The 25,480-nt window shown below is 40.0% G+C and overlaps 1 protein-coding gene across 5 annotated transcripts in view; it reads right to left on the bottom strand.

Annotated features, from left to right (window-relative positions):
* TRIO (trio Rho guanine nucleotide exchange factor) overlaps positions 1 to 25,480 on the bottom strand; it is a 255,928-nt gene that overhangs the window by 105,776 nt on the left and 124,672 nt on the right. For all 5 annotated transcript variants that reach the window (XR_005826742.1, XM_040585918.1, XM_040585920.1 and 2 more), the window contains exons 12-18: positions 18,715 to 18,884; positions 17,623 to 17,797; positions 10,982 to 11,177; positions 10,191 to 10,357; positions 3,212 to 3,331; positions 1,563 to 1,754; positions 275 to 424 (exon numbers count right to left, since the gene is read on the bottom strand). Coding sequence is in view for 4 of the 5 variants with exons in the window: in XM_040585918.1 (XP_040441852.1) it covers positions 275 to 424; positions 1,563 to 1,754; positions 3,212 to 3,331; positions 10,191 to 10,357; positions 10,982 to 11,177; positions 17,623 to 17,797; positions 18,715 to 18,884 (1,170 nt within the window). In the remaining variant the exon portion in view is untranslated. The remainder of the gene's footprint in view (positions 1 to 274; positions 425 to 1,562; positions 1,755 to 3,211; positions 3,332 to 10,190; positions 10,358 to 10,981; positions 11,178 to 17,622; positions 17,798 to 18,714; positions 18,885 to 25,480) is intronic.

Below are 25,480 nucleotides of genomic sequence, written 5' to 3'. Positions count from 1 at the left end.
CAGTCACAGCGGGAGACCTGACATTTACTGAAGTTCAACAGGAAATATATTTATAAAAACTGGCTACAATTTTATGCACTTGGCAGTATTCTCCTAATTGCTGTCAGAAGCAGTTAACATGTCACTTACCGCATCTCTGCAGTTTGGGACATACCTGTAGCTTTTGAATGGGCACTGCTGCTTTCCACATACATTTCAGCACTGTAAGAGTAAGCATTTGACTGCATGCTTTCCAAGACACAGAAGACCACAAAAACAAAAAAGCAAACCTTACCTTTAGGAACGCCTCCTTCTGTTCCAGGTGTTTGCTTATCATGGGAGTAACATGATCTGTTTCAGAGTTGGGACCCAGTTTGTCTGCTCCCCCACACCAGTCTTCCTCTCGTTTATATTCTTGCTCCAGGCTTTCCAGCACACTGCACACCTATCAGGAGAAAGGAGTCCAACTCAAATATAATTTAGTAAAGACAAAAATCTCAAATTCAAGCCAAAAAAAAATGGAAAACGAATCCACCCCTTAGATATTCCTTAGCTTCTGACATGTTTTGACTGCGACTTAAGAGAAAGCAACAAACTTTGATTGAAGGTTTGCAAGCATTGGCCTGCTTAAGTGGAATTCTCAGAAGACTATCCCTCCTAGAGTTGCTCATCTTTATCTGCTTCTGTGACTGCATAATTCAGGATAGGCTTAAGATATGATTGCACAGGAAGCAACCCTGCCAACCTTCCCCCAACTCTTCTGCAGACAAGTAGGATGAAGCTGATTTTCCTCTGACTCCTCCCCCCCCCCCCCCCAAAACCAGAATAAGCCATCTAAAGTACTTCCATTAAAACTTCTGTGTAACTTGTTTATGGTTTAAGCAAAACTTCTTGAAACAAGCCGAAATCCAACTAAGCAGCTGTATGTATGTTTCATCTTGAAAATGTTCTACAAGACTTTTCTTTACTAAAAATAAGAATCTGAGGAATATTAAAAGGGGAGGGTGATAGAAGAGGCAGATGAAGATTTCAGTCTTCACCAATAATCACTGCACTTTGGTAGTGTACCTTCTTTGGAAGTTCGCTAACTGAAGTGAGTGTATCCAGATCAGTTACACTGTAGTCTCTTAGTAGTTAGTGTGATCTAGCTACTACTCATTTATCATAGAATTGTTCGGGTTGGAAGGAACCTTTACAGATCATCTGTAGTCCAATGCCCCTGCCATGGCCAGGAACATCATTCACTAGATCAGGTTGCTCAACCTGACTTTGAGTATTTCCAGAGCACCCACAACTTCTCTGGGCAACCTGTTCTGGTGTCTCATCACCCTCACTACAGGTCGTAGTAAAAAGTCATCTTATAAGACCACTTTATATATTGAAAGGCTGCAACACATAATTTGTCTTTCTAAGGCAGCTGGGTAAGAGGATTTGCTTTTTGCATTTTTTTTTGTATAACTGCAATTATTATCAGATCAGTAAATAGAAGCAAACCTAGTCAACCATTTTTTTTAGGGAATGCTGGTTTATGCCACACTGAAGAATTACCCAAGACAGACACAGATTATGTAGCATTTCTGTACCTGTTCAGAAGTTTTATAGAAGGCAACAGAAGCATTCACAAGTTTGAGACGGTCCTCCATCTTCAGCATCAGTTGTTGCCAATGGGAGGCAACCTTCTCCGCACACTCCCGGATCATATCCATATCATAGTGATTAGCCTGCAGCATTGCCTCTGCCTTCTGCTGAACCTGCAGGGCGCTTTGATGTGTTTTCTGGCAAGAGGTGAAAATTCAGGAGGTCAGTGGAGTACTTCATTTTCTTGAAGACCTCAAAGGCTCACATTTCCACTGTGTCAACGACACTTCTATACACATGCACAAACACCCATCAGCTAAAAAGAACTGTCTAATATTAGTCACTGCATGACTTGACTACGCAAATACAAAGGAAATAAATCCTGTAGAGATTTATCATCAAATCAACAATGACTAGCAGCTTGCAAGCAATAGCCACTGTCTAGCAGTAAGCCACACACAGCATATCTATGTTGGAGTACACTGTTATAATTATGAATTTCAAGTCAATTTTCTTTCCCTTCTTGGTGAGGAAAAGGAAGATGGAAGGGTTGTATCTTATTTTGGCTTGATTGCTTTTACTATCCTCACAGCTTTACTGCAGTCTGTTACACATCAACAGTGAGCAAATGAAGGTGCAGGCATGCAGACCAATAACAAAAGAAAACTCTCCATTCACTGTAAGCATATTTTTAACTGTAATTCTCTGTGTAAACATATACTTGCCTAAAATCTGGAACCCCTAACTATAATAAGTATTATCATATCAGAGTACAGAATGATCCAGAAAAACAATTCAAGCTTCCTAGTAATTTATTCTTAAACTGACGAACACCTAATGGTCTGATAATTTTTATACTTAGGAGCTCTCAAAATGAGGGTAAATATAGTGTAAACTGTAAAAAAAAAAAAAAAGGTGTGTGTGTGTGTGAACGAGAGCAACACTCCACCAAACCACCTAATAGCAAATAAACTGAAAGAGTTACTGCAAGACAGAATACATCAAAAAAGTTTCCCCAAATTATAACATTGGTTAATCTTTCAACAGAAGTCAAATTCTTAAAAAATGTAAGCTACACATAATCAATATCACCTTAAGTTCCTCAATAGTGCATATCAGTTATTAGTAATACTGCATTTCAGTCAGTCTTAAGGGCTCTGTCAATTTTTTGCAGAGGTATGTCCAGTCTGCTAAGTTTAGTTTGAAGTCATGGCAGGAGGATGGACACACCACCACACACAAATTACCGTAAAACCTACTATCAAACAAAAATGGAAACATTAAAGGACCATATCAGAATACACAAAACTGATGTTTGCTGTTGCATTTATTCTAAACTACAACAATGAGGATTACGTGTTGTATTCTAACAAAGGGAAACACCATTTTCAGTGAAATTGCTGTGAACAGCTATCACTTTACAAAAAATAAAAGAGGTACTGAGATGGGTTCACCTGGAATTGCAGCTCCAAATGAACAAGAACAAAACCCCCGCCTTCCCAGTAACTGTTTTTATGTCTTTACCATAAGATGCTTTCAACAGCTTTTCCTAAATTCAAAATATTGTAGTGTGAACCCAACAATGTTATTTACAGAGGCTCGTGAACTGTAATACAGGACTACCTGGTTATGGTCACTGAAATTGTGCTTTTACCTCTATTGCATGTTGAAACTGCTCATGCTCCCTCTGTAACTGCTCTGCCTCCTGCAAAGAGCTAGCAGTGATAAGCCCAGCGTTTAACATTGACTCCCCATTTCGGATCCAGCCCAAAACCTGTAACAAAGGAGAAGACCATGAAATATGCAGTTCCACTGCCAAACAGCAAGAAAGGCATCGTGGCTAGGGAAAAACCCCACACATAGGGTCACATGTAGTACTGGAATTGATAACTAATTAATTTATTAATGATATATTTATGGTGAATTATATATTCAATGAACACAGAGAATGACATTCACTATAATTTCACTTGGTTGACAATTTGTATCTTTCAGTCTACTACTACATGCTTGTGATTTCTGTTTATACTCTGAACAAGGTTGTGTTTCTGAATATCACTTCTGTCACCTGGACAACAGGAACAAGTTACGAGCAATATTTGCCTAAAAGCCAGTGTCAATAATGTAAATTGAGGATATGCACCTTAGTAAAAAGTAAGCAAACAATTCTCAATATTAAAGTTGTGAAAAATGTGACCATTGACTGTGTTCTAGTTTCTTAAAGATGTTCAGTTTTCAGAATGTGTCTTGACACATCCTCGAAACCAGAAGAATCCCCGGCTGGGGAGGAGCCTCAGGAGGCCACCTAGTGCATCCCTTACCAACATCAGGAACATGCAACCTTAAGGCCCCTCCTGAAAGATCTGGGCCTTGTTTGTTACTCAAGACTCCAATCCCAATCTTCCACCAGATGCTTTTATCACCACAAGTCTTCCTTCTTCTAACACTCAAATCCTTCTTGCTTTCATTTCAGCTTATTTCATTTCTCCTGCCCGCACTGGGAGGAAAAAAAACTGAAAAAACACAAGCCAAACCCCTTAGTTTTCTCCCTCTTAGCATCAGCTTTGTTTATCGCTCTCCTCTCTCCATCAAGAACATTACCCAATTCCTTCCTCTAGTTTCATCTTCTCCTGTTGACCACAGTCTCTTCAATCCCATGTGAAGTCAGTTGCCTTATTTTTCTCACTGCTTTATTATAAGATCTCTCCAGTTGATAACCATGACTTCAGTCAACATCTTTCAAGTACTAAGTAAAGCTGGACATAATTCAGGTTATTCACTGTCATCTGTGTAACTTTTCTAAGGAACTGCTGCCCAGCCAGTAATTACCTCTGTGGCGTATTTGTTCAGCTGATTATTCCTGCCAGTACACCATGCTCTGTATTTGTCACTAATAAAATTAATATCCTTCTTGCAGCACAATTCTCCCATACATCAAGATAATTTTGAACTGTAATCCAGTGTCTTCTGATGAACTCAAAACCCTTTTCCAGTTTCTTTTGCCTTTATCTTCACATTTAAAAGCATAATCCCTACTCTACCATGTAATTTTCTGACTGAAAACATGAACTAGTACCCAAATACAGACTTCTACAGATATATTTTTTTAAATTTTGAAATCTGTTTTCCAATCCAGTGACTCTCTTAGTAAAACTTTCGTTACTGAGTATGGTTTTCCAGCAAGTTATCATTCATGGTACTGTAGTCTCATATTACATTCGCATACTAAGCCAGGGCCAGATAGAATGAACTAAACTATTCCAAAAGCTTTAATAGAAGGAAGATTATGTCATCTGCTTTTTCACCTATACCCAGAAGACTTGTTACCTTGTCAGGAAGAATCAGGATTTATCAATGGGAAGCTATACTTAATTAATCTATGTAAGCCTTTTCTCTTCTCCTCATCACTTTTCAGGTTTAATAATCTACTTGTTTCACTATTTTTCCTGGGAATTTTGTTAAACTAGCTGACCTATAATCCTTCCTTAGCTAATCCTTTCCCACTTTTGAGAAGTAGATGTTGAGTTCCAGGCCTCCAGAATCTCATCCAACCTCCACAAGTTTGGAGAAGATAAGCACTAATGTCTATGACATTATTTCAGGCAGTTTTATAGGTATTCTGGGGTGATTTCCTTTGGGCTCAGTTGATTTGAAAATAACCAGTTTAAGCATAGCTTCCCTAGCATGTTCCTACCAAGTGATTTTAGACCTTTAACCACTGGTAATAAATATATTAACTACCAAATGACAGCTAGCTCTTAACACTAAATATTGTCATCTAGTGATCCACCTGTAACACCACCATTGATACTACTGTGCCAGGTTATGACTGGGTGAATCAGGATGACGTGACTATAGTCATAGTCTGAAAACATGGGCAGAAACCAGGAAAAGGACCTATCAAAACACAGATGCTTAAAAACAAAAGGCACACGTGGTCTGCATCCAAGGTATACTCTAACATGGCTTTAACAGCTTGAAGCAACTGAGTCTACCTATCTTGACACAATATCCATTCCCTCAAATCACAGTTTCACCCTCTGTCTTGTGCTTATCTACACTGCAATATTGTGGGATTAGTAATACAGTTTTTTCCACTTCTGCCTGCACGATGAATAGCTAAGAAGTTGGGCATTTCCCCCATCCCCACCCTCCGCCTCGGATAACATGTATTTGAATTCTTCTATACAAATCCTGCAAGTCTGTAGAAAAAAAGTCTGCAGTGTAGATGTAGTGTGGGACAGCACCTCCTAGACATGTAAGTGGGTGCACATTCTGCTTCTCTGAGGACAAAATGCTGGGTCAGGTGGAGCCTTATGGGGAGGCGGAAGATGGCTCTGGCCTTGGAACAACCTCTCCGGGGGATAACAGCATGGGGGCACATGAAAGGGACCGTGAAAGGAGCTGGGAGTTTGGAATTCGTTAAGACACCTGGGGCTGTTAATACTCAAGGGAGCAAGTCCAGGTAAGCCTGAAGGGCAACTTCCAGAGGAACAAGATGGGTTCAATAGACTGTAGACAGAAACTATGCTTGGAGAATAGAATTTGTCTGTAAGAACACAGAGGGTGGAAGATGTTTTTAAACCCCTTTTTTATTTGTAGTTTGTCTTATAAAAGCAGTTCTAAGTTCCCCCTCTACCTTACTTAGGTAATTATTTTTCCAGGTATGCTCTAACATACCTTCTTAGGGTTAAAATACATTTAGCCTTGTCCAGAGAACTTATAATGAAGGTGAATGCTTGAGCAGCACCAGTTCAAAGCTCCTCTTGACTTGGCATCCCATCATACACCGCAAAGACAGCTAGCGCAGAACTTGTCATTTCAAACACACTGATTTGCCCTCCTGCTTGATGCAGGTCACGGTGCCAGTGCAGAAGCTAGTGGAACTCAGAGGAGGGAAGTTGCCCACAGCACTTTCCCCTTCCCTCTGCTCTGACTCAAGGGGAAAATATAAGCACCAGTAAATATTGAGCCTGTTGTTCTTTCAGGGCTGCTGCCTTCCCACATTTGTTGGCATGTTTCCATCACCTCACTGTCTGGGTGGACCACACATGCCATCTTTCTCCTTTCAGCCTTCAGCAGGCTAGAAGAGCATCAGCAGAGCATCAGCAAAACTGTGGAAATGAAACAATTTGGGATGCGTGAAAGGATAAAATAGGTAGTTCTATAGATGCTTGATTTAAGATTAGTTTCTTGGACTGATATTTGACTAACTAAACATGATTATGAGATACACCTGCTTCAGCCTGCTGTCCTTGCTACATTTTCATATCCATATGGCACTATACAGAGTGCCAGGATACTCTTCCCGAGTAGTATTTTGAGAGAATCAGAGCTTAAGCACTGGACTGTGTTTGCACCAAGCTAAAAGATTTGCATGTGAGAACAAAAAGCAGCTCAAGGTGCTCTTGATGATATAAGCTTGTACCTGGTACAAGTATCTATCTACACTGTTGTACAGATATGAATACACAGTTATATATCCAAGAACATACACCATGATCAGAGAAGCAGACAATATTGCACTGAAAAGGCTTAATGAGCATTGTAAACCAATCACATTGATTTTGGAGCTTGGTAGAGATTGTGACCCTGGCAGATGCTGCACGTTAAGCTGAGCACAGCATTCGTTCTATAAAGTGAGTATGTGGGAGTGATAGCAGCAATAAGTAATCCAGCAGCTCTATTTTAGGTGATAAAAGAAAAAGGTTGTCTGGCAAACATGCAAGTGGAATTCTAGATGAGACAGATATTCTCTTAAAATATTTCTCTGCCTCTACCTAGTCATATGTTCCTGCCCTGACTAAAATGCCCACATTTTCCTTTCCATGTTGTCTTCCCCACATACAGCATTCCCTTCTTATTTCAATGAGCATCCTCTTCCCCCTACCTTCTGAGGTTTTCCTACACTGTGATCTTCTATTTGCTTTTGCCCTTTCTGCACCTATAACATACCAAGTTGACAAGCAAATTCTTTGCAGGGTTTCTTTAAACCTCTGTTTGTCTTACGGCCCTTCTGCTTCCTCCTTGTCCTGAGGCTTGATGTACAGAACTTCAATGCCACAAAGCAGAACTGGTATGGTTGTTAAGGGAGAAGCACCACTGGACGTTTTTGTCTGCTTTCTGTGCTTGCTTGATAAGAAATCACTAAGCTCCAAGTTTCAAAACCTAGTACTGAAGAGACTCCTTGCAAGTATTTGACTAAAAAGCTAAGCCAGGAGACAGTTTTCTGGTCTCGATTACAGTAATCTGAAAGATGAACCCTATGGAAAAACCCCTGTAGTGTTCCAGTCTAACCTTTTCACTACTTTTTTTTATATGTATCTGTGTGTGTGTATGTGTGTGTGTAAAAATACAATAGCAGTAATGTCAGTTTGGCAGGAAAATTTCAAACTGAAAACTTGTTAAAATCCTTGCTATGAAGACAGTATCCCATCTACATAATAAGTATGTTTTCACTCAGATCATTAACAATAAATCTGGCAAAAAATCACAGTAATTGAACTGGGCAACCATGTGTTCACTGCTTCAGGCAACCAAATACAAACAAAACAGACTGAAGATGAGGTTTACCATATCATTTTACTTTTGGGTAAAGCACCTGTTGGGACCTGCTGAGCGATGAAGTTTTTTCCCAGTGCAGAGGATCATGCTTCCTGATATTTAATAAAAACTAAAATAAATCAGACATGGTTTTCTGAAAAGGCAACTGAAATCACAAAACTAAGAGTTACTAGCCCCAAAGCATTCCAAAGGGGATCAAAATGAGACCATAACATTCAGTTTTCGTTACATTCAATTTTTAGGCCCTCAGGCTGGGCAAGTATTGCAGGTTAATCTGTACGATGAAAAATCTGGAAAAGGAGTTTGTAATGCAGGAACATTCTGTCAGCTACATGGTTATGTAAGTTTGTTTGAAAGTTCACACCTATTGTGGCATTTAATTCAACAGAAAAATCCAATTGATAGAGATGTGTTCTAAGAATATAAAACAGAAGCCATTTTTTCTCCTAAACACCAGTCTATTAAGAAAAGGCAGCTGGCTAGAACATCATACTACCTGTATCTTTATTATAAGATGAACTCATTTTTTCCAGTGTTTTCTTAAAAATCTAATCCTGAGCTTCAATTTCAGACAGGGCTAGCAGTGGTTCAAAAAAGTTACGAAGATCTTACAGAATGACCTACAAACTGCTAGGTGCAACATGGATATTCCTTTACAATCCATGATGTTCACCATCCGCTTGTATCTGCTAAAATACAAAACATTGGTTCTGCAAACACAGATTTTAAACACTGTGTCTGTCTTGTCACAATTAACCTGCATACAAACAAAACTAGAGGAGCAAGGTACTCACTTTATGGGAGCATGCAATATAAGTAACTAATAGCGTGTCTTTGAAATATTACCCAAGTGCTATATTCTATTCTGTTCAGCAACTGAGTATTATTTCAGTATCATGGGAATTAACAATTCTTTTTTCTTACAAATCTATCCCATCCTAACCCACTGATGTACCCAAAAGGGATGAGACTGCCTCAGCTAGCTTTCACACTCTCTTCATATTTTCTTTTCTTCGAAAATGTGCAAACTATTCTCAGCTGCAATAACTTTATCTCAACCATTACTCATGTGAAATCAGTAATTTGTAATGTGCATTTACAAAGATGAACAAGTTTCAGTAGAGTATGCAAAGGCTTGAACTCGAAGGCCGTGTATTTGATTAACACCTGTATGTATCGCAGTGATGGCAGACCCTACCAGTTTCTTGCATTCCTTTAATTCAAGACAACACAGAAGCTTCGGGTCTGCTACTACAAAGTAACCACACGCTGCCTGGATATACTTTGAGAACCTTCTGTTCACTTCTCCTATGCTAACTGGACCCCTTTTATATTACTTTGCAATTCAGGGGTTCTCAGAGTCTCATGAGGGAGATGAATTTTTGTAAGAGCTCACAACAAACAGGAAAAGGACAGGTTGCATTGGGAGCCATTATAGGACATACTAATACAACAGACTGTAGCAGACTTCTGTGCTGCTGCCAAGCGTGAGCAAGATCAAAACCTTTTACCTTTCTAGTGTGTTCTTTGTTTTTTAAACTTTCACCTAATTCAGTGGTTCTGCCCACAGCATCTTAAATTCACTAAAAAGGTTTAGGTGTTTATCAGATAAGGTCCTCGACACTTGCCACTTCACTGTCAGGAAAAGCAAAACTTCGTATTTCTTCTCCCAGAAAGTAAAGCATGCTGATACTATGTTACCACTGTTTGTAGAAGTCTCAAACAGTATACCAAAAAGCATTAGGCCAGTGTGCATGGTTTATCACCAAACAATACAGATGATAAAAGTACGGGTTTAACATTAGTTCAAATTGCTCTACACTTCAAATACTTGACTTGTATCCATGTAGAAATACGGACTGTTGATGCAAATTAAAAAACACACCTCACATTAGCAGAGGATGAAGTTTCTCAGGTGCTCAATTCAAAATCCCTCCCCGCTCTGAATGCAAGACTTGCTAGGACAGAAAGCAGTTTCCCAGGGCAGTTAATGGGCACAGACACACACCCCCCGAAGTGTGCACAGCCCTGGGGGACCACCACCCCACGCGGGGGCAGGCGGCTCCTACCTGCTTGACTTCGGCCTGCAGGTGACGCAGCTGCACGCACTGCTCCAGGTGCTTGCGGTGCTGCTCGGCCGCCACGTCCAGCTCCTGCTGCTTCTCATGGAGAAACTCCAGCAGATCCTGGACACGAGTTGCCATGTCTACGTCTCTGTCGCAAAGCAGCTCAACACCTGTAATCAGCCAGTCGTTTATAAATGACTTACAAAAAAAAAAAAAAAGTCTCCCGAAGACAAACTGCCCGTTTCCACTGCTTTGTGGCACACTCTGGCTCCTCCTCAAAGTTCAAATTAATCCCCAGAGCAATTGCTTAAATAAGCATAGGTTCTGCACTCTTTAGAAAAAAAAAGTTCATACTGCAATTTTAAAGAAGCCTGAGATTTACCCTGGGTGACTGTGTACAGTTAGAAACATCAAGTGAAGCGGTGTATGAGACAAAAAAGGAACACTTTATTCCTTGAAAGCTGAAATTTTTGGCTTGACTGTGTTGCTCCGATTCACTATAAAATTAACTCCCTGCTATTTAACTTTACCGACTTCCTGAGTGGAATTCTTTTTTTTTTTTTTAATCCTAAACATATTCAGGTGTTGCCAACTCTTATATAAAAACTATATGCCATAATAACAGTACATTCTCATGAACACTATCAAATGGTTTGAGTATAAAGGGAAAAAAAAAGTCCACGTCTCCAGTTTAAAGTTAACCAGTATCTCTGTTATTTTCACACATCCCATGGAGACAACTGGATAATTCTCACAAAGCCACTGCCCAGAATAGCATGAAGAAGCCATCTTACCAGATGCCTGCACTTCATTGACATACTGCAGCAGATCCTGCCCTTGGTGGATGACATCAAAGGTCAAGTTATTCATGGTCAGGGCTTTGTCTGCATGATGCTGGAGCCTCTGTTCTGCTATTGTAAGATCTTCAGTGTCAAAGTCATTCATCTGCTGAGAGAGCTCATCATTCCAAGACTCGAGGTCTGAAATTATCTGGGCGGAAAACAGGAAGACAATGTTAAATTACCCATTTCACAACATATGTTCATTTCCAATGTTATACTTAAGATGGAGGTCAGGAACTTGAGTTTCTCACTGTTGATTGACTTCAGTGATCAGGTTCAAAACTGTTCAGACATAGGCTGTTTTAGCAGGGATTTAAAATTTTGGCAAACAACCCTGAAGAATCTCTTTGAGAACCACTACAGCTCTCCTTCAACCAGTGCATGCAATACTATGGGTACCCTTGCCTTGTTTAAGGTACTCCATCAACACACCACTTGTGAAACAGATGGGGGTTTTCATCTCCACTTTTAAAGGAAAACGTTGATCTAAAGCATCTTTTCAATTCTTCAGACCGCACCAAGTAATAATTCACACATCAAGAGCCAACTTATCTTTCAATTGTGCCAGTCTAGAGCCCTTTTACAAAAAAGCCAGCTCTATCATTCTGTGAGCAAGAAGCATCAGGTTCTGTGAGCACCTTTGACTTCTGTCAGACAACTGAGAAGCACTACTTGTCACAAAAGGCAGGGTACTTAGTGACTAATGGTGCAAAACCAAAAAGTATTACTTTATTCCAGTATGATTGTAACGTCAGAGCTAAATTTGCCTGCTGAAATCATTCAGCCATACTTTCCAGTTTACACTTTAATTCTGGATTTTACTCTCAGTCATAAGATATCCAAAGAAGGTCAGCTGAGGAGGTATTTTTTTAAACGTATGTATGACAACAGTAATGTCTGTCCACACAAGCATGTTTTCCAAATAATATTGCAAAAACTGGTTGAAACTTAAAATATTCCTTTTAATTAGGATACAAACCTGTTTAAGTCTAACAGGTAATACTTACAATCGTCATTGATCAAAGTGGGGTGAGTTCTAACGGCACAGGTTTCACGCATCAATTACTTCAAACAAGTCTGTTTGACACTTAACCCTCAAGCCTGTAATCATTTTTTTCTCAGCAGAGTTTTGCCACAAACTACTGCAGTTCACTGGGAAAGCAAAATTATAGATATCAAGAACCAAGTATGGCTTAGCTCCAGAGTTCTATAATTTCAGGAGCAGGACCAACTGATGTGAGTGGTGCTAAATGACAGAAACCCACCTGTTTATGCAGCAAGACACAGCAAGAAGAGGATCTGACTAAACAGGCATTAGCAACAAAGTAGTTGACTACATAAATATTTAACCAAAGTAATTTGTCAGCAGAAGTAATATGCTGCTACACTGAGTGGTTAATCAGAGCTGTTTAACTGCGACAGTTAAACTACAAGAGAAATTCCAGGAAAACAAGTCTTCTAAAAAACAACAGAATTGAGGAGAAAACAAAGTTAAATAATCTGTATAAAGTTTCTGTTGTCAGCTACCACATTTCTTGAAGGCTTGTTTCCTTTCCCACAGGTGGCAGCATAAAAAAATGAGACACATGAAGCAATTATTATTAAAATAGTGGCATCAGTGAGTTACTTCCTGTTTTAAAGGTGTTCTGCAAAAATTTTCCTTGACTTACTTAAGTCTTCAAGTTTAGCAACATGCCATGATAGGATATACCAAACCATTAGGGTAACTATTTACAATCCCTAATCCTGATCAGCTAGCTCTTCCAAAGCGGAATCAGGCAGAAATTCACGTTCAGGGCTAACACTGAAAACAGAAAAGCTGATGGACAAGAGATGCAGGAACATATACAGGACAAGGCTTTTAGCTACTGCTTAAAGCTTCTTTCATCTCTGTTCTGCATGCTCTAAACATCACATGCATAATTATTTAGAGGGGAGACCACTCATAATGCATAAACATACACGCAGACTTCCCCTTCCACAAAATCCTTCACAATTTCCCTTTATTTCCCTTTTACTTGGTCCATGTCTTATCACCTCTGTCCTTTATCTCCTTTTAACTGGCCTGAAATATTTCATAAGTTTCAAGTCTTCCTGAAAGTCGAGCCAGCTGCCCCCCTTTTCTGCTCTCACGCACCTCAGACCTGCCCTTCCCAGTTTGCCTTCAAAACTCCCTGTTCATTCAACTAGTAAAAGAAGAGGAGGTCATCTAACATTTGTTTCTTCAAACCATCCACTGCACTATGGAAGTTCTCACGAATCAGATTTACCATCTTATTTTCATCCAGTTCAGTTAACAACATTAATAAATTATCCTCAATAGGTAACTGTAGTCAGACTTGGTAAAACTAAGAAATCTGAGCATTAAAGAAGGTTGTGAAACTCCTCCATCAAAACAACATCTTCCACTGTCTTTCTAAACACCTTTTAGAAGTGCATTAAGATTTAACATACCACATTTACGTTTTAAAATTTTAAAAGCAAAGCCATTCCATCTCCTTTCAGACACAGGCTAAAATCTTACCTCTCTTACTAGCAAACTGTGTAGAAATAAAGTAATAAACACAGTAAGCTCACAACAGGACACTGCTGTGGCTAACTGTCAGTATTTCTGTCATCATGGAATGATTTAAGTAGATTGTAGTCACTATGTCCTCTTAAGACTATCCTGAGATTCACCATAGCCCATATAATTGACAGGCAGTTCCAAGAGGTCAGCACTGCGTATCACACTGCATACCACCTCAGCCAAGAGGTTGTAGTGATACTGCTGCCAAAGAACAAAAACGAACAACAGTAAGAATTATAACTTCTTCCCACGTTACTTCATGCAACCCCAAGATTAAGATCATGGCCCACACACCGTTTAAAGCAGTCTGAAACACCGCAAGAGCAAGACATTCTCTGTCCTCTTCAAAAGGCTAGGAAGGCCACAACTCAAATAAATAATGCCAGCATGGTCCCACACTCACTCAAAAGATAAAAAGTCCCTGAACATCACAGCCAAGGTTCCTAACATGTAATCCTTACATTTTTCAGCAGTAATTAGGTGGCACAAGGTCTATTTCAGCCATTGCACTCATTGTTTCACATTGCAAATGTGAAACGCGAGGGCAGAGTCGAAACAAAAATAAAGTGCATTAAGCCGTCTCTGCCCACACTCTTCAGTGCTTCCCTTGAAGTTCTGCTTTGCAAGCAACACTTTTAAAGTGAGAAGTCTCCTATTTTGTTTTGTCAAGCCAATTAACATCAAACAAACAGAACAAAAATGAATGACTAATAGACATCGAAAGTAACTGAATCACAAATTAATGGACAGGAAACGGACAACCCAGCATAAACATAGGGTAACTACTTACCACGGCATGTGTTCAAGAAGTTCCTGGTGCAAAGCCTGAGCTGCCTGACATTCTCAGGTTTTAACAAATGTAAAGGTAACAATAACGGGAAACAAGGCAGGATATAACACAGAAGGGATGCTGACTCCTTTGCACTAGTGGGAAAGAAAGAACCACACGTCTCTTCTTAGAAGGATCTAACTAGCATTCCTTGTACCAACTGAGTGCTAACCAGGACCTGAAAATATTATATGCTGGGGAGAAAGAAAAAAGGAAAGCAGAAAAGGGAGAAGATTTTGGTCTCTGTGATCCAGCACTTTGCATCCTTGCCTTTTCAGCTGTATGACTTAACAGGCATCTTGTAAGTATGGTCCAAAAATAGAGTTGAGATAAAGCTGTGAGTTGAAAAGTGTGTGGTATGCTTTGTGTGGAGCCCTGACATCGGCCTTGAGGCATTTAAGTTACAGACAAGCAAAAATGCACTGACACAAATGAGACACGCATTTTAGGCTGCAGACGTTGCCACCAGTGTTACCTTCCCACTGGCTGGGTCCATACACATCTTCCTTATGCTACTAATCACGCTCACAAGGGACTCTTCATGTACATTATTTTGCTCCTTCTAGCTGTTAGTTAACACAGGCACTTACAATAGAGTCCTTCAAATAGCTCACAACCAACAGCACTCAAAAGCCTGCTGAGGACAGAGAAGGTCAAGTTTATATGCCAAGAGCAAGGGGCAAAACAGAGACAGTGCTGCAGTTACAGCAATTTCAGAAGAGCAGGTGAATCTCAAAAGTTGTAGGATAAAAGACAGCAACGTAAGGAAAAGAAAACAGAATATTTCATCAGTGAACAGGGGAAGAGTAAGGACAAGGAGAAAAGGACTAATCCTGCCAGTAAATCTCACTACTGTTCCCATGCACGGTATGATCCTACAGTGCTAGGGGAACCCTTCGTCCCATTTTAGCTTGTGTTATTTTACAAGCATTAAGACAAGCTAGAAACACTACTTGCCTTCCAGAAAAACTGTCCTCACACAATGCTCCCCTGAATGAACTTCCCCTACAGCCAAGTCTTAAGTGATTGGACCAGTCACACAAAATACTCAACAAAGAAAGAGGTGAAAACAAGGTCTGCAAGTTCCTAGCTGGCATTTGGCTCTTCCTCGCTATCACGTTACTTCAGCTGAGCTTCTGCTTTCAAACAGCTGACCTGGAACAAGTCCCTGCATTTTCTTCCTGGAAGTTTCCAAACAGATGTCTGCCTTCAGGGAGAGGTAAAAGAGAAGCCTGCTTTGCTGAGGAAGCAGAGAAAGGACATGGTACAGAGGCAGCAAAGCAATCAAGATTTTGCTGAAGACACTCTGCAGCCAGGGTCATTTTGTTCCCTGGAGGGTTCCTTGGCAATCTTAAATAAACACAATTTTTTATTTCCAAGCCATCAACAAAATACACCAACTCTTTCACTAAAGTAACTGGTACTTTGATGTACGCTGTACGTACCAAAACCTAACGCATGCCAAGTGTCAGCTTTAGAAAAAGCAAGACATATCAAGTTTGGCTTTGCAGTTTTCCAATACAAAATCTTATGGACATCACCAAACAACATGTGCAGAAGTACTATCTATACAGATGCTGTCCTGCACTGAAGTACTAGAACACATCTGCAAAGCAGGGCTCCTGCAACCAGCCTTCTGCTATTGTAGAATCCTGGTTTATGTAACCTACAGCAGAGAGCAATCACCTTAACCATGAACTTCACTCAAACCTTTAACCTAATGATCTTCCATTCATTTTCTTGGTATGCCTTGCCCCCCACAGCTGCCATTTCCTCAATAAAAGCATTCTGAGAACATCACACAGACATCAGGCACTGCCGATCAGTTCTGCAGAGACTGCAAAATTGCTGACGGCCTTATAGAAGAGGATACCTTTTATGTTCCTCTACATACACCCGTCATCCAACTAATTATTACAATCACAATTCTGCCAAAACCTTTCCCTTGCATATGCAGGACAGCTACTCTCACATAATCAAAGTAGCGAACTCGTGCAGACCAGCGTGAATTGTGAAATAAGAGAACCTTCTTAGTCTTTCTTTACACCAGAGTTGTTATTACTGTAGAGCACACACTCTCACTTCCTCTACGGACACAGATCAAGGAACTGCGTCTGCCTATTCCTGCACTGCAGCCAACAATGTGCTTAACTAAACAAGACTTCAGCCATGATATCTAATCCTGATTTTAATAAGAAAAAACCCCCAAACCCCTAACACAACCAAACCTGAGAAGATACCACTTCTGACAGCCTCTTTGCCCTTACACCATTCATACGTAACCAACAGTTGCATTTTTTACCACATACAAGCAAAGGGGTAAAATTACCACTGGAAGTTCTGGTTTCCTGAGTCTTGAGATAAACCATTATCTACTCAGACAGAATCATTTACCAGTGGATAACCCTGAACCTTCTGAGGCAGCAAATCAGTTTCAGTCACTGCATACAGCACTAGTGGTTTTACAAAAGCCCTAAACTTAGCTGAATCTTTATGATGCAATTCCATTAACCTAAGCTCCACGTGGACTTTCACGTCTGTTGGTATACATGTCCCTGCACACAAACAGAAACCTTCTAACAGACAAGCTGTAACCCTCCTCCAAAATTTGGACAGCCTCAAAACTTCCTGAGGATTTGCAGGGGTGTAGCACTACAACTTGTTTTGCATTATTTTCATAGCTGGAAAAAAAAGAGTCCTATTGTAAAAAAATACAGCCCAGACAACATCCCTGAAGACTAAAAGAGAGTTCCAAACACCACTTGTAGTTGGTTGCCAACTGAAAAAAAGACTGCTGATGTGGAAAAGAAAGAGAAAGAGGGGGTGTTAGTACAAAGCAACAGTTTAGAGGGTTTGTACTAAACCATCTTGGGAAGTCTTATTCATATGAATTGTAAGCATAATAGTTATATCAAGGTAGCTTGATATTCGAACCAAACTAAGCAGATGAAGCAACTACTGCATTATGATTTTATAAGACACTTGCTTAAAATGCACTGTGAGCCAATGACAGCTTGAGCTAATAATAAAAAGCGCAGCTCTGCACTCTCCTGACACTTTCACGTACAAGACAAAAATCTTTAGTTTGGGTAAGCCGTTTGAGCCACATGCCAATGCAACTACACAACAATCTGAGCATAAACACTCCTACATGAGAGAAGTAAGTGCAGTGCAAGTCCAAGAGCAAACACTCACATCTATTGCATCTCTTTCAAATATGCGGAGCTGCAGAAATAGCTCAAGCTTGATCTTGCGTTCTTGGAAAAGCTCCTCCATCTGAGATTGTGCCTCATCCAGCTGCTGCAGGACTGTCTCTATGTGGTTGATTGAGCTGTTGTGGGGCGTCTTGTTACTAGAAATGGCAGAATCCCTATTCAAAGCAGCGAGAGGGAGAAGAGAGAGGGGAAGGAAAAAAAGGTATTATTAAACAAAGCCCATACAATGTGAATGATACACATGACCACAACACGGAAGACTGTTTCACAAAGTCAATGCAAGCCATATTACATGAAAGCTAAGTCTGTATATCTCTGTTAATAAAAGTCCAAATTATGTTTAAATACTTGAGAAAGAAGTACAAAATTAAGATTTCTTTCATTTTTTGACTAACTCAGCATTTAAGGACATTCTGTTAACAGGAAGAATAAAATTTAAAACCAGAGACAAACCCTTTCATAATGAAAAGGAAGTGGCATATGCTAACTATTTACTTTAGTGAACCTTCATGGCAATGAAAAAAAAAAACGAATTAGATAATAAAAAATAATTACTTAATCTTTTACTTTAGCATAAAACCTGTAAATTCAGATATGATAAAACCAGCTCCCACAACAAAAGGGACATGTACCAGTAGAACTGTGGCCAAAATTTATTTTGATCATTGCCAAATGAAAGGGACTGCAAACTGATGGTCTTTACTACAACAAAGTCACTTATCAGTCTGCAAAACAATTTCAAGTGTCTCTTTATAAAAAGGCTGCCGCCCAGAACTCAAAATGCTGTGGAACCCCGCATGTCAGACTACAAAAACGTACAATTGCTCCTATAAAAAAAGGTAGCTTAAGTAAACAAAATCTCCTTGTGGAGGTAGTGTTTATATATAAGCTGAGCTTCCTGTAAACAGAGGGTCAGAGACCATCAGTACAGCATGAAACATCATTGTAGTCCTAATATTTACAAGTTTTATTTATAGGTCGTATCTTGTAGTCATCCATCCTCTACCCTCAAAACAGAGCCTCACAGAATACCACATGTACACCAGGAGATTTAAATAAAAAATTGTTTTACCTTAGTTGCTGAATAAGATCTTCACCTTCTTTTATGACATTGACTGTAACCTGCAGAGTGGTCTGTTGTTGTTGACCAAAACGTTTAATCAAGTCTTGAACAGCCTCCACAGACTCAGCATAGACATCATCAAGCAGTTCTTTCTGTAGCTCTTCAAGCCATGTCCACAGCTAAAGGGGGGTGGGGTGGTGGAGAAAAAAAACCAACAACCATAAGCCCCAGGACCAGGCAGTCAGTACTCCAAATCAAATCTCCCTGGAGAAGAGAAAACAGACTGAGGTGGTAGGGAGAAACAGGATTTGTTTCTCTTGATAGAAAAATCTCATCCTCAATTTAATGAAAACAAGCCTTTGTTTCAAATAAGGTTTTTGCTTCTTAGAAATACCAGGAAAGCTTTATCCGTGTTGCTAAGTCACCCTTTCTTTCTGATTTTCCTTCTACAGTACTGAGCATATCCGATTGAGCTGCACAGAGTTCATAGCGAGAATCCCATCTGCAGCTCTGCGCGAGAGTCCCTGGGAGGGAAATGCTATGGAAACACTCCCTGAGAGAGGGGAGGAAGGAAGGAAGGAAGGGAGATGTATTGTAGCCACCATCAAATTTACTCTGCCAGGCTGACACATGCACACAGACATCATAACATTTCTCAGTGGCCTTCAAAAAAGCAGGAAAAACAAAAGGGCATTTCAGAAAACAAAATAAAGAGACAAATCGGATGGGAGAGGTTATTTTTCTGTCATGATCTCTACAGCAATGGTATTTACCCTCTCGATTTTGATTACACACCATTACAACAAAAATCATCATAAAGAATTCCACCAGTTAATTCAATGCCTTCCCTGCCCTGCTTAACATGTGCACATGTCCCTGTTCAGAACCGCCCATGTATCGCACTTATGCAAAAATCCCTAGATATACGCCAGTTAAGGTATCACTACTGGTCACTTGAACCCTACTGCGTTCTTTTCCACAATTTTATGAGGCAAGATGCTGCATCACAAGCTCTGTGTGAAAACTGTTCATCAGTCATCCATTAGCCATCTATCATACAACTGATAAAAACGCTGCTTGAAGAGAGGGAGCACAGCTGTCTCCTGCAACACCCCCGTGAGCAGCAAAACCAGCAGGCTGGAACAGCTACTCTCACAGGAAGCATCCAAGCCGGGGCCCTCCTCTATTTTACCATCACATCCCAAATGCCGCATTTCCAAGAACAAGGATTAGAGTTTGTTTTTTATCCTGAAAGAATACCTCTGATCTCACTGAAAGCATTAAGGTCTTCTGACTGCATTTTAATCTCCGTCTTCATACATTTCAGAGATACAAATAGGCTTTATTAACTTTGAAGCTAATTAAAAGGTTAACACAGTTAAAATACAAACAGTAAGCAATCAAAGCTGGCTTAATTTCAAAAGACAGAAAAACAAATATTTTCTTTATTTCTTTGTTTAACGTTTTCTACAGAAATACCCCTTTCATGCTGCTGTGTGTGCAACATTCCGATCATAAAGGTTTCCTAACTAACAATAGAGCTACATTAAAATAGAAAATTCAGTGAAGGATTCTAGATCTTGATTAATTAGTTCCTTTGAAGCTTTAATTTAAAACCAAATGCCAGTTTTTGTATCTTAGAGCCTTACTTCTGAGGTAGGTTTTGTGCTAGCCAAGCTATAGGCTAAATTTTCACAATTAGGAAGAATTAATGACATTTAACCAGACTCTCTTCTAGAAATCTACTGTCCCCCCCCCAAACGGAACTGCCGATTCAAACACAGTTATTGTGACTACTCATATGCTTCAAAGACAATGTCTGTCACAGTTTTGAATCCAACTCCATAGCTGTGAACACCACAAGCTCAAGCCACAGCAGTCTGTCTTATTAAAAGGAGGACAAATCAATAGAACTTACCAAGTGAGTCAAAAGCACTTGTCAACATTCATTTCTGCATCCAAATAGTTTGGTTTTTTTCCCCCAAATGCATACTTAGGAATGCAAATTCCATTTTGAGACAAATGAAACTTAAGAGTAAGAAGCTTGACAATACAACTTGAAAACCTTACTCAGGTTTCAATGCGGAAAGGATGTTTTTATCTCACTCTTTGCTTATGAAGTTTGTCTGAAGAACTGCAATAGTAGGGCACCATGTTAGAGACCTTCCAAGTGAGCTGGCATGTACACACAACCAGTGCAGCTTGCAACTGCGCAAATATATTCATTTGAGAGTAATACTTTATTGTTGCCTGCAGAACTAATGTGTTCTGTGCTGGCTGGAAGACCTTTACACTCATGCTTACTGCATCTTCTATAAAATGCCCGATTTTCAGAGAAGTTTATCACAGACAAACTGGGATTAAAACCATTTTGAGTCTCTTGGACTATATAAAGTTTGCTTCTTGGCTCCCTTGCAAGCACCTGTACTGCAGCTCAAGACAGGTCTAAGAACCATTGCAATTTTTTCTCAATAGGTCTTTTGCAGCTAGGTTGTGTCAGACCTGTGCAAGAGAGGCCTCACATCTGCTTTTCTTACTCTTCACATATGCTTCAGCTACTTCTACAACTGGGTGGAGCGGACCTGGCAGGAGCAATAAACTTATAAGTGTTGGGCTAGTGATGTACTGTGCACGTCAATACTTCCCTGAATGCTCACCCTGGATGCTGGAGACCAAGCCAACACAGAACAAGCAGACCTTTTCCTCTGTGTAGCCAGTTCAAAGCAACACCACCTGCCTAGAGCAGAAAGACATGGGCGCCAGCACAACAAAGTGTTGTGCCGACTGGCTTAGTGCCTGCTCAGCACAGCACGACTATAAGCATGGTATCTTGGCCCCAGGGTACCAAAGGGCTCAAAAATGCATTGTTTCCCTAGTTCATTAGCTGAATTGTCCACTGTTTGGGAAGGAAGAACATTTTACAAATGTGCAGAAAGAGGAGAGTAATTAACATGCATTACTTGTCTAGCTGTGATTCATATGCTGTTGAAAGTGGAACAATTTAAGCCATTTCTGAAATGACTAAACAGCTCTATGACACTTCCATAGCAAAAGTTACCCTAATACATTACAAATAAGCTTTTCATGCTTTTCTACCCAGTAAGTTTCTGACAAACAGCCTCCCCTCAAAATAATCTTGATGTTTATACATAAAAATCAGAATAAAGCCACCACAGATGAACAAAACTGTCAAGTTATTAAAGCTGGATATAAACTCATGCCATTTACTGAGAGAAGCTTAATTTATAATAGGTGGCAATAGCCAGCTGGCTTGTATGCAGCTTTAATACCAGAATAAGCACTGGATAGACTGGATATTACCTAAATTAGCTTGTTTTCAGATACAAAACTAAGGATGAAGATAGTACAAAGTTGCACAGCAAAGCCAAAAGAAAGTGAACAGTTTGCACTGGGGGGTGAACACAGAGTGGAGCTTACCCATACACGTTCAGCATTGCAGAACTACAGATTTTATAGTGCAATGATTTTCTGAGGTAATGCATTATTCCATAGAACAGCACTTGGCAACAAAAATCCAGTGCAGAAAAACACACAAACAAAACTGTCATTCAAAAACTATTAACCTTCTCTCAGTGTGAACTTCTGAGCAACTTCCATGCACATCTTTTTCTATTATTTTTAAAGGCAGCAGCACAAAGATCCCTAAACAAACTGCTGATTCCTGTGACCTCAGTAAGAACTTCAATCCAGCAGCAAGACAGCTTTAACATACAGTGAGAAAACCATATAAGTAACTCAATTCTGTCACAGAAGGAGGCTCTTCTGCTCTTTTCATCTGCTCTTCACATCTTATCAGAATTAAAATTGGAGAGGGAATCAAATTCTGAATCCTTGACAGGCAAATATTTCACACAGCAGATTTTTTTTCTTGATCTAAATATAGCACAGACTAAGAAACATCTGCTTGAACGAGCCTGCATCCTGTGCTACCTCTTTCCTAAGTTCTTGGGAGCATGCCATTAGTCACTGAGATGGTATTATTTTAATTGTCTGCAACATCCTGGAAGCTTCAGTGTTTCCATCATGGGCCTCTATCCATTCAAGTCCCATCCCTGCAACCTCCTGGAAGACTTCAACTAAATAAGCCCTTACTGTATTTTGCTCAATATAATCAGAGAACAATTATTTTTGAGTAAATACCTTCCCAAGTGCACAGAGTTATTTTATTAGCGTAAAAAAAACCACACTGCATTCTTTCACAATTTATTTTTTCGTTTTTATAATAATGGTTTTTGGATATGCAGTCAGCCTTTTCAGCAGGCTAAGACAGAGAAAGGCACACTGTTTCTGCATGTAAAAACTGCCAATTCCTCTTTCTGCCCCTTCCCCCCAGCACAGTGGGGCAGTACGTGTGTTACACCACAGGCACAGTTGTTGAAGAAGCTATTATTTGTACAGGGCCAAATGTTGCAACAGTATTCCCTAACAAGTATATCTGGGCATAGAAAGGGGCTGGTGTGTGTGTGTCTGCCTTAAGTTTTGCCTTTCAGGACATGCAGTGGGCAAAACCGGCATCTTTTTCAAAAGAAAAACACTGAGATGTTAAACCCCCTGGAGTTTGTCTTCCAGGGTCTTTCAGTGACACTTAAGATATTAAATGCATGCATAGTTTTTTGAAAGTTAGATACAATTATCTTAAAAAGCTTCAAATATCCCTATCTATTCTACAGTTATAACTGGATGAATATCCTATTCAAAATAAATTCATCCTTGAAGCAAAACCAACTTACTCACACCTTCCTAAAATTATATCAACTACTACTGTACACTGTAAGAAATCATCCCATTTCTTAACTGAGCAAGGAAAAAAAAAATCTCTATACCGTAGCTTTACACAGTTTAAAGGCCTATTTCTGCCACACTTCTCTCAAGTACTCAGTGCTATTTCAATGAAGTCTGGACTTAAATTCGATCCCTTTTTTCAAGCAAAGCAGCTACCAGTCTTGAAAAAATCAAGAGAGAAAAATCTGTGCTGGGTAAGTAGATTCCAGTCCTAACCAAGCAGTAAACCACAGCACAAGTTAGTTTGCTGCCACCGAATGTGTTTGTGTCCTCCTCAACTCGCGTAAGATGACCAGTGTATTGAAGTATTGACCAGAGAGCGCAGTTCCTATATTCTGCTGTGTTATAATGACATGATACAAATACTACACATGCACAAACACTAAAGGGACAGAGCCTTCAGTGTTTGATGAGGGCATCCAAAAGCTGCTCTGCTGCCTGGAAAGGGCACGCAGAAGTGAGAGCAGCCTCATTATGACATCCAAATTTAACCTGTAGACCATCAGAACAGAAGACTCAGAATATGCAGGAGTGATAGGCAACCAGAAGAGCAGGTCTGTCGCCTCAAGGTCCACCCTGGGACGAAACAAATAAAAGGCTGCATGGATGGACACCCTTCCATGCCAGATAATGCAAAGGAGGGCATGTTTCTGGCAGTGAGTTGTGAGACAAAGTAAGACCATTATCAATAGGCTTATTTGAATCGAATACACATGCCTCACCATTAGATGTGAATGAATCAGCAACATTATGGCCAGAGCAAGGCCTCCTCAGCCTTCCCATGCACTGGCATCTTCAAATGATGCCACCTTCCTTCAATAGCTTGCACAGACTACTATTTCATTACTTTTGTTCAGGAACAGTGAGGTTTTGTGTTTGAAATCTTAGCCAACTCCACTTCCCTTTTCCTTTTTTCGTCTTACTCAAACCACACTTTGCACCAGAACAGACTGAGGTTGAAACAAAGAAAAGAGACATCTTCTAGTAACACCATTAAGCGTATTGTGTACACATAAAAAGCACTCTGAGCTATTTTATAAGCAGCTTGTCAGAATACACACAAAAGGTTATATGCAAAAAGCCAACAGGCTCATAAGAGATCATTCTCTTCCATGTACAGTCAGCCTGATCCATATTCCCACACTTGACTCCAGTTAGGAAAATATCTGTTGCTCTGCTTTGGCACTACTACAAACACCTGGTTTGGCCAGGATTTCAGTCTTCCCACTCAAGGATGCTGAGGGAGCCATTTCAGAGAGAGTGCGTGTGTATGTGTGTCTGTACACATGTGTATGGAAGAATATGAATTCACACCAAAATCCTGTTCATCTCTACTTGTTGACAGATTTCACAGCAAAGACTATCGTGACTTTTGCTCCTATGTTTTGCACACAACTTTTTATGATAATAGTTTATTTAGGAAATGTCTCTTATCTGTGCAAATTTTTTCTCACCTTGTCCCTCCCCATATATTACTGAATGTCAAAAGGCACAAAAGCCATAAGGGATTCACTGTCTTGCAATGGTCAACATGTTCAGATGTTCAGTTGCATTTTATCCACCCTCAGGCTGAGAACCTGCCAGGACACAGTACTCTCCAACGCAAAGATTCCAATAGGGATATTTATGGTCCCAAACACTTTTAAAGCTTGCCAGTGCACAGCTTAACTTCAGTGCATCAGTTATGGAAAAATTTGGCTTACAGATGGAAACTTCTCACTGTTTGCATGGGAGTAAAAATCAATATTTACCACCTTACAAACTTAAAACTAGTAATAGCACAACAACATGGAATCACGATTTCTATGTAGCAAGCAACTGATTTTCTTGGACCACCGTTAAGCAAAATGAATAATGGCGACACCATGTTTCTGGCTGCCTTGAACACATCCCTTTTTTTCCCCAGTGAGAAATGTGGTCTGTTGAGGTTAGTCTACGAGTCTAGGTAAGCCACAGGGAGCTCTACCAGTTT

Source organism: Falco naumanni, chromosome 3 (genome assembly GCF_017639655.2).
Source record: "Falco naumanni isolate bFalNau1 chromosome 3, bFalNau1.pat, whole genome shotgun sequence".
Classification (NCBI taxonomy): domain Eukaryota; kingdom Metazoa; phylum Chordata; class Aves; order Falconiformes; family Falconidae; genus Falco; species Falco naumanni.
The sequence above is the reverse complement of the archived record's forward strand: the minus strand, read 5'-3'. Positions and strand labels throughout refer to the sequence as shown.